The sequence below is a fragment of the Trypanosoma equiperdum genome, assembly GCF_001457755.1.
Source record: "Trypanosoma equiperdum strain OVI genome assembly, contig: ctg_1483, whole genome shotgun sequence".
In the NCBI taxonomy this organism is placed as follows: domain Eukaryota; phylum Euglenozoa; class Kinetoplastea; order Trypanosomatida; family Trypanosomatidae; genus Trypanosoma; species Trypanosoma equiperdum.
This window is the reverse complement of record NW_027123486.1, coordinates 853-10,432: the sequence shown is the minus strand read 5'-3', so window position 1 is coordinate 10,432 and position 9,580 is coordinate 853. Positions and strand designations below refer to the sequence as shown.

The 9,580-nt window shown below is 44.9% G+C and overlaps 4 protein-coding genes across 4 annotated transcripts; all 4 read right to left on the bottom strand.

Annotated features, from left to right (window-relative positions):
- Positions 1–639: 639 nt before the first annotated feature.
- TEOVI_000520300 (ELMO/CED-12 family, putative) lies at positions 640–2,019 on the bottom strand (the record flags this gene model as incomplete). Its single annotated transcript, XM_067221794.1, has 1 exon — positions 640–2,019. The coding sequence occupies one exon, from the start codon at positions 2,017–2,019 to the stop codon at positions 640–642; it is 1,380 nt and encodes a 459-aa protein (XP_067077895.1).
- A 1,206-nt stretch (positions 2,020–3,225) lies between these two features.
- Positions 3,226–4,974, bottom strand: TEOVI_000520200 (B-box zinc finger, putative; the record flags this gene model as incomplete). The annotated part of the gene is made up of 1 exon (XM_067221793.1): positions 3,226–4,974. The coding sequence occupies one exon, from the start codon at positions 4,972–4,974 to the stop codon at positions 3,226–3,228; it is 1,749 nt and encodes a 582-aa protein (XP_067077894.1).
- Positions 4,975–6,059: 1,085 nt separating this feature from the next.
- TEOVI_000520100 (leucine-rich repeat protein (LRRP), putative) lies at positions 6,060–7,340 on the bottom strand (the record flags this gene model as incomplete). Its single annotated transcript, XM_067221792.1, has 1 exon — positions 6,060–7,340. The coding sequence occupies one exon, from the start codon at positions 7,338–7,340 to the stop codon at positions 6,060–6,062; it is 1,281 nt and encodes a 426-aa protein (XP_067077893.1).
- A 714-nt stretch (positions 7,341–8,054) lies between these two features.
- Positions 8,055–9,386, bottom strand: TEOVI_000520000 (uncharacterized protein; the record flags this gene model as incomplete). The annotated part of the gene is made up of 1 exon (XM_067221791.1): positions 8,055–9,386. The coding sequence occupies one exon, from the start codon at positions 9,384–9,386 to the stop codon at positions 8,055–8,057; it is 1,332 nt and encodes a 443-aa protein (XP_067077892.1).
- Between the last annotated feature and the right edge of the window lie 194 nt (positions 9,387–9,580).

Sequence of the window (9,580 nt, the reverse complement as noted above, 5' to 3'; positions counted from 1 at the left end):
AGCACAAAAAGTTGTCGTAGTAATAATGATAGCAATGTACACCTATCTTGTTATTTCTTTTTCTTTTCCTTTCTTTCTTTTTTATAAAAAAAAAAAAAGAAAAATGTTCGCTTTCTTTCCTCACCAAAACACAACAATTTACCTTACCTCCTTCATATTTTCTTGATCCTATCCCGTGATCCACGCCCCCCCCCCATATTTCCCTTTTCCCCCTCAAAAACAAAAAACATAACGTCGTCCTTGTTTGCTAAATAATGACAGCAACAGGCAACACATTTCACTACAAACGCTGTGACACAACATTCTTATTTGGCACCGCACGTCACCACTCAACGGTCCACAACATTAACAACAATGGCGATGCACAATACAGGTGCATGCGTAATATTTCCTTTTCTATATATGAATAAATAGGCATGACAAGAGACGCATTTACTGATATCACTCTATCTATCACATTCCACCTGGATTTTTGCGGCGAGCAACCACACGGTGTAATGCCGTTGTTTATTCAACAAAAAAAAAAACAAAGTCCTCTTTATCCCCTTCATTTTTTTCCCAGACCCCAATTTTTCCCTCCGCCTATAAATAAGTAAAAAAAAACCAACCAAACAAACAAACATTTCTTGTGTTAACCCGTCACTCTTCATTATTATCATCATGATCCCCTTCTGGGGAAGGAACTGGATGCCGGGCACTGCTGCACGCACTAAATATTTGTGGAGCCCCTTTTCGCTTGATACTTGCGCACAGCTTCACCTTAACGACATTAAAATCACCTATCATTGGAGCCCGCCCTCCCCGCTGCTTCTTCAGCTCCAGCCATAGCTCCAGGAACTGAAATAAGCAACCAACATAATATTCACAGCACGTAATTAAAAAAGGAAATTCACGCCGCAGGGTTTCCTCACACTGCGGATGCAACGGTAGAGGGGATATGTTTTGCTTACCCCCTCTACCTTCACCACCAGAACTTCGCGCTCGCCGCATCATCTCTGCATGAGTTCGTGTATCCTTCAGCTGATCAAGTACCACACCGGTAAAATTAAATCCGATTAAAACAAACGGAAGCTCCTCAAAAACGTTGTCACCATCCTCCCCCTTTTTTATACACGTGTCCCACAAGCGAAAACCGAATGCTCTATAGTACTCAAGAAGAAACACTAACTGCAACAAACCAAACAACCCCGTAGAGCGAAGGTCAGTTGCCGGATCACTCCCTTGAAACCCAAGCTTCTCCCACTCATTCCAGACATTGCCATTGTGCTCCTCGGCGTCACGAATCAATACATTGCGAAGTGTTATGAGCAGCCGTCGGTGAATGGGATTACTGTGGTCAAATGGCATAGAAGGAAGTGTTGAGCAAAAATCCACATCCTGCTGGAGAACCTGTTTCGGATTTTTGGGATCTATGGGAGCACCCGCGTTGGTTTGACTGTCGAGTGATGAGGAGCTGTTACAACAAAAGAACACTTTTCTCAGGAAACCACGCAACCGAAGACATCGCCCCCTCCCCCGTGCACGCAGTGGTATCGCATATGGTTCCCATGAGGATCTGTCATGCTTTAACGCACGAACCGCGTCAACAAAACTAATGGAACGAAAAGACTCACCAGTGTCAGCATGACTCAAACTCATGACGCTAAGCACCCGCCTCATCGTTGCGTCATTAACATCATCCCAGTCAATCGATGGCACAGAAGAGTCGCATTTTCTACTTTTGGACTCCCTCTCAGACTCTGAGTATTTGTGGCGTGAGGTATCTGCTATAACAACATTACCTGTAATGCTTTCAGAGGGAGAAAATGCTTCGGGAAACGCATCCTCACTTGCCTTCAGGCTTTGCACACAACCCATTACAACATTGCCATGAAGTTGCTGCTCCAACTGCAGTTGCAACTGCTGCTGGTGTTGCTGATCTAATTCGCAAGGTGTCGCAATAATATCATCAGAATTTCTATAGCTTAACACAACGGCATCCGGTGAAACAACGGTTAGGTCGGTGGACGAAGTTCCCATGATGAGCTAAACGTGCACGGTGTCCCGCAGTACACCAGCTTCGAAGTAAAGATTTTCCTAGTGGAAGTATCCGTAGATGTTATTGAACAAAGCGCGGTAATGGGAATGAAACGGAGAGAAAGGGAAAGGAAATGGAGGGGGGAAGAAAAGAGCAACATAAGAGCACATGTAAATAAAGGCGCAGAAGAGAATAAAGAAAAAAAAACAAAAGGTTGGGAAAGTGCCAAAGATAATCTACAAGTATGTATTAATTCACACCTATGCAAGCGGCAACGCCACAAAAGATGAAGCAACGCAACCGCGTAAAAATACACGTCTAGTAACACTCCCGAATCATATATGTTTCCCCAGTCCTTTCAAGCGCGTAAACACCTGCACAAAAAGGAACACCGACCATTTATTTTTGCCGCTACACTCGGTGCTGGGGGATTCCATTTTTTTTTTTTAATCCAAGAGCTTGAAATCCCCCAGCACCGACGTACACAATATTGGAAACGGTGAATCACCACCTGCCAAATACAAAAGAGTCACTCATAGAAATAATGATAAAGATGAGAACAATTCAACAAAGATGGAAAAAGCAGTAGTGGAAAATCACTAATAACGTAATTGTGACCTTCAAGTAAAAAAAGCGACGATTAAAATAAATTGAAGGATTGGGCACTGAAAAGGAAGCGACATGAAGTTGGGTTTGTACAACACAAATATCCCAGAAGGGAACGAAAACGACAGATTTAATTGTGATGATGCCTCTCCACCGCTCACTGAAATGCGTATTAACTAAGTAAACTGGAATATCTAACGGTATCATTCGGCGCGGTGATTCTAATCTATGTCCAACGCCCCAAACTGACTCACAAAAAATATATATATATATTTTAAAAAAAGCGCACACACGCACACGCAAAAAACAGTCAACTTAACAAAAAAAAAAAAAAGTACAAGTAAACTTTCCTCATTTTACATTTCAATTGAGAGTCCGCTTCGCTCAACGAGCCGTCCCGCAGTGCCAGAAGTCGAAACGATACCGGGACCCCATTTATCTCATGCACCTTGCGCCCCTCTTCGCCGTAGCAATTTGTTTTAATGCTCAACAAACGAAATAATGCTCCAAAGCCTCTCAGTTTCAGAAATTCATACTTCTAACAAATACAAGCAGTCAACTTAAGAAATCGAGGAGGAGGAGGAGGAGAAACAGGAGTAATATCACCTACTTCTCTTGCGCCCCACTAATAACTCGCTATCATCGGTTGCCTCACCAACAGAATGTTTTCCAATGGCCACGGCGTCAACCTGAGCGGAACCACATGTGGAATCCCACTTCTTCAATTCTAACTTTGACAATTCAAGACGCCTGGAAGTTTTTGCTGGAACATTGCCTTCACTTCCCATCTGTAAAACGTTATAACTTACATCTTCCATCCCTTGCAACTCAGCTTTCAAGTGGCGGTGCGCGCCCAAGGTGGGAATTTCCCTAAATGCAACAGTTCTGCGTTCCAATGAAGTAAAGGAAGGACAGATTGGCTCTTTCCTCTCAATACACGCGGCCCGCCTGGTTTTCCGGCACTCTAAGGTTAACTCCGGTGTTTTCACATCAACATGTGTTACACTAGTAGTACCTCGTAATGCTACAGTGGGCCGGCTTGCGGGGGGTGCCGCGCTTGAATTAGATGAAAAGCTCAGGCTTCTAATAAGTCTTATGACTTCATCTTCTTGAGCAACACTTATTAAATTCTCCGAACCATAACGCGATGAAAGTTGTTCGCTTTGGATTTGGGCCGTGCTGTGGCAACAGTCACTCATACATTTTGACGTCTCTTGAACGGTGGCTAAACTCTTTTTCATCATCTCACCGAACTTTGTCACCTCGGAATCATCCATCGCCTCTAATGTATTCCTCACTGACTCAATAGTATATTGGAAGGTTGCGTTCGCGACTTTGCATTGGGTATTAAGTGACGAGAATGTGTTGCTGAGATGAACCACGTCGTTAGATACCTGATTCATCATCAAACACTCACGCTCCTCAAGAGCATTCCGAAGTGTGTTGAAGCACTTTTTAACCGCCTCCTGCCTGAATACTAAAGCTTTGTTACACAAGGGCAGTAACCGTTGTTCAATGTCAGCTGACAAACTTTGTGTGGCTGCAGCAGATACTCGAAGTTTTTCCACCTGTTCCTGCACTTCCAACCGGGTCCTGCGAGCAGCGCTTTCAACGGACTCCATCGAATGACCTTTATGTGCACCTTCCAAGTAGCAGTTAATGCAAATAACCGTCGAGCACGTAACGCAATATGCATTTAGTGGCTGGGAAGGATGAGTATTGCAAACTTTCGGCTCCATGTGTATTGCCGACTTTAAAGGGACGATTTTGTGTGTCGTATACCGGCCACGTTGATGAGAGGACACCATACAGATTTCACATAAAGGGAAACCGCAGGGAACACAAAAGAGATTAGCACCTTCCCTCTCACATGCACCGCATATTCCGCTCTCCCTTTCCACATCTGTAAACCCATCATTCAATGGCACCGATGAGGAGGTGTCGGCTTCACCAACCTCTTTGTCAGTTTGAATAATTGTATCTCCATCTCCAACCCCATTAGTGATGGCATTGGTAGGCATAGAGACAAAACAACTTGGGCATGACATTAATATCGGGGTTCCTTCACTTCCCCGCACATTCCGCCACTGGGACGCGCATTTCCTGCATGCGAAACAATACCGCTCGGTATCCGAGTGTTCCAATGGATGAAGGGGAATACATTGCTTAATTTGGTACTTGAAACATAGTGAGCAAAGGTGCTGCCGTGTTGAGCTATCGTTTGAGCTGAAGAGGGCACGTGATACCTCCGTGTGGGCTGCGTGATCCCCCGTGACTCTGTACCCGAAAGAAGTGGTCGACATTAAGATGCCCTGAATGATTGTACAAGCAAAAAAAAAAAAGACCAACATCCATTTGGTTAGTCATCACCAAAAAGGTTGCCAAATAATGGAAACAGTTTGAGGGAAGCAAAACGAGGAGAAGAAAAAAAGGATATTCCAATGATTTTTTTTTTAAAAGGCGAGAAACAGTAAAAAACAAAAGGCCCCAATCTCCGTTTCAGACATCAGAAAGGCCGTCCGTGAGCCACATTTATAATTAGAGAAATGTAACATGTATACATATATTGGCACGTTGAAAAATGGACATATAAGGGGACGCAAATTCTCTTTTTTTTCTTTGAAATAACAATGCAAGTACATCTCCAAACGACTAATACACCCCTATAGCTTCCTTAATTGAACAAACACACAAGCAACAACAAATCTGTAACGGAAATTTGTTTTCCTCCTTTTCTGATTACCACTCATGGGAATTTGACAAACAAAAGTTGCCCTACCGATACCGTATAAAAAGCACTAAATGCCCTTCGCAAAACGTAGCTAGTGCAGTCGAAAAATAGTGAATTTCACCCAAACTCCACCAAAAAAGAAAAAAATAAAAAATAAAAAGAGTGAGAGAACAGTTCGAGATGGAGTTCCTCAAACGGAGGAAATGCGCACCTTTGTAATATCTAAAGGCGAAAGAATCACGTATCGACCACCACCGCCTTTATAACTCATAATGAAACCCAAACGCTCCCTTTATTCACTCGTGAGGAGCGCGCCGGTACCGCCGTCACTTCATTTTTGTAATGGTTGATTGTTCTTTTGCGTTGTGCTCCTCTGATAACTGATGCGCCGTAAATGCCAATGGAAAATCAGATTAGATATCTGTGAGAATGAAGTAGGCTATTCCACGAGTAGCGGTAAGGGGCAAAAGTTGAGGGCACAAATAAAAACAAAATGAAGTGACATCACGAAATAGCTAATGGAAATTGAAGGCCAGTGCACGTGTATCAGTAGAAGATAGCAATCATTGTAACTTTTATTCGTCCATTGTTTATATCGGCACGAAAAAAAAAAAACTCATTCATTCCTGACACAAACGGTGCACACCTACCACGGAACAAGCACCCGCCGGTGAGCGCTGTAAATGGGACTTGTCCTCCCATCACCTAAGTCATGTATTTGCTTCCAGACTTCAGTCGATGTAAGCCGATTGCTTTCAACCCGGAACCAGAGGGAAAGTTCCTTGCATCAGCGAGTACCTCTGCGCTCTTCATTTCTTTGCAGAATAACCTCATAGCCCGTGGAATCTCACCGGCGTGTACCTCTGTGGAATCTAATACCTGCAATTGTGGCATCATACTTATCACACGGAACCGGCATTGTTCCTCGTATGGAAGTTGACTCAACTCATGATTGCCATCGACCTCCCACTGTACATCCCCGTATGGCGCAGCTGGCAAGTGATGGATTATTGATCTTACTTGTGGTGCTGTTAATGATGTAAGTAATGCACTGCTCACAGTTGGGAGGGGCATTCCCTCCTTTTGCGTACTCACGTTGAGGCTGCGACACGCGGCGAAGTCAACGTCCTGTTGCACATGTGCCTCATAACTGAGAGACGAGGAGTTGCCAGATGTTGTTCCGTCATGAGAACGAAGTACCGGATTGCCTTCTAAAGTTAAAACACGGATATTCTTAAGTTTTGATAACCCCTCCAAACCGTCCCAGTTCTGAATATTGTTATTGGAAAGGAACAGAAACACCAAGCTGTGTAGCACATCAAAGTCGGAAAAACCTTCTACCGCATTGTGTTCTAAGTTCAATGACTCCAAGTTACCCGCTAGGTGCACTACAAAGCGCTTGTCGACGATGCTGTTATATGACAGGTTGAGCGCACGCACCGTGAGGCACTTGGAAAATGTATCTAAGTTGACCCGTGAGATTTTGTTCAACTTTAAATTCAGTCGTGTGAGACTGTGGAGAAGTGAGAAATCATCCGCATGCAGCTCTGTGATGCCGTTTTCTGCCGCAGAGAAATCCATAAGAAACGGAAGCTTGGAAAGCCCCCCGAGGGACGTTAATGCGTTCCTGTCAAGATTTAGCCGTTCTAGAGTCACACTTGACGAAGCGAGGTCATCAAACACATCGTTTGTGAGTGCATTGCCTGCAGCAGAAAAATGTATGAGACAGCATAGGCTTCGTAACGGTTTGAGCGTTACGAGCCGGTTGTCATCCAGTGAGAGCCGCTGAAGATGCACATATGAGCTTAGCAAATCAATAGAAGTAAGACTCAGCGAGCAAAGTTTAGCCTGCGCATAAACAAGCCAACCGTCTGCGTTGCTACTGAGAGCACTGAGTGACTCCTTCACAACCTCATATGTAAGCGGGTTTTCGACTTCTAACGGCACGTCACCGGGGTCCTCAGGCGCTATATTGGATGTGCTCATTCAGCAACAAACTCTCACCTTATTAACCGAAAAACAATTGCGCCACTTCCCGCAGTTTGGAGGTTTCGTAACAGTTTTGGTGCTATGACTACCTGATCTAAGTTAGACACTCGTTGGTAAGTGAGGATAAAGAGTAAGCAACACGTTTATGAGCAAGCGCGGAGGTAACCCTCGAAGCAATAGAAGCAAATACAAGAATTTTAAAAAAAAACAAAACTATTCATTGATGAAATAACACCGGGGGAACCAATTCACATACAGTGCTAACCACTTTAGTGAAAGAGACAAACACATTCCGGTGCAATATAAACCCTCTTCCTCTCAACAGAAACCCCAACAGACAACTGTAACATGTAACTGTCCCGAATATTGTTACGCAAAGTCCCCGCACATATCACACTGTACGTTACGGTCCTCCACGTAGATGGAAAAGAAAGTGTGAAATCTACACAAACCCATCGTCAACATCTGCAGAGGGCTCTTAATGGGCGCATTCCATATGCTCTTGAAAATGACTTGGTGGCACCTTCACTGCTGCTCCTTGTCTCCAAGTGATCTCTTTCCCTTCCTCTCCCCCGTTTTTTTTCGCTTCTGTTCCAAATATTTCTGCACCCTCCACGGCATCTCCGAATTGGATACAAATGGAACCAGCATGGAAAGAGACAACTTGAATTAGGGAAGAATTAACCAACAGAGTAAGCGCAGAGATAGTTACTACCGATGCTGGGAATATAAGGAGCGAAGCTCATTAACGATAAGGCTCCGCTGAGTAGTTTTATCAGCGCCCACAGGAGTGGGATTGCGCCGCCGATCCGAGCTTATGGGCCGAGGAACGGGTACATCAGTTACAGTCACCCCAGCATTCGCCATATCTCTCTGTGCCTCCTTAATGAGCCGAATCTGATCAGTCTTACGGTCCATCAGAGTTGAGATGCGATTGAGAGCGGCTGTCACCACTTCAGGACTAATTTCCTCTGCTGCAGCGCGCTCCACAGTATCTTTGTATTGTTGATGAAGGCTCTTTAGCTCCTCTTGCAGTTCTTCATACACTTCCTTCATTGCCCCGCTTCGCAGTCCCCCCTCGACAGAATCAAAGTGACTTTGGTTTACCGGAGTTGCCGCTCTCCCACGAGACACAGGTCTTACATGGTAGGAATTGTTAAGCCCAAGCTCCAATGCGCGGCCAGCGCTGGTTCTTCTCGCATCGCGTTGAATGGAAGAATATGTTGGATCTCTATAGGTACGCCGTGTATTGCCTGCGAGACCCACAGATGCCCGGCGCCGCTCCGCCGAGTGACCAGAGATATTAACAAGATGGCGTGCCTCCTGCAGCCGACCCCTAACGGGACCCACAAACGCGTTTGATCTACGTGGTTTGCGGCTATTCCTCCTACAGCTGCCATTTGTCAGCCTAGTCACATCACAATCGGTCATGCGGGAATTGTCTACACTTCCCGTACCGCAGCGCCGCATGAGTTCCTGTATGGCCTGTTCCAAGTGATGATTAGTGTCAATTGCCGCCTCCTTCTCTGCTTTCAGTTCCTCAATGGACGCGAGTAATGTACGGTGTTTTTTTTGTTGCTCCTCCAGCTCATGTCGGAGCCTTTCCATTTCGCTATTGAGCGCACTCTCACGTTTCTTCGAGGCGTCGCACTCCTTCATCAGCATTTCCTCAAGTTCGGTACGAAACGTTCCTAAATCCTTACGGCTTTCCTCTAGTGTGCTTTGCAACCTTGTCTTTTCTTCAGTTGCGCGCTGCACCATCTCGTGCAGTTCCTTCTCACGCCGACGGTGGTGCGAACGCTCCTGCTCTAATTGATGCTCCATGTCTTGTTTATACGCCTCATGTGCCTGCAATGCCTTCTCATACTGATCCTGATGGTGGTTGCGGTCCTGCTCTAAGCGACGTATTTTCTCCTGAAGAGTTTGGAGTGCAAGTACAATCGATCGCGTGTCACCTACACTCATATTGAGACCAGAGCGCTGCAAACTGGTATTACAACTCTCCATGGAGTGATTGGCGGATGTGACACGGGAAGATGACATGAGTCAAGATACCTTTCCCACTGCACAATAATATGACTCTATTGGTACGGAGAAATTTCCGCTATTATGTTCGTGTATATATGTTGATAATACTAACTTATATGTGTGTTTGTGCGTGCGTTCGTATTCGATGATATGTGATGCAATGAAAAATGTAATTCACCCGAAGCTTTTTATGCGCTTTGATCTTTTTG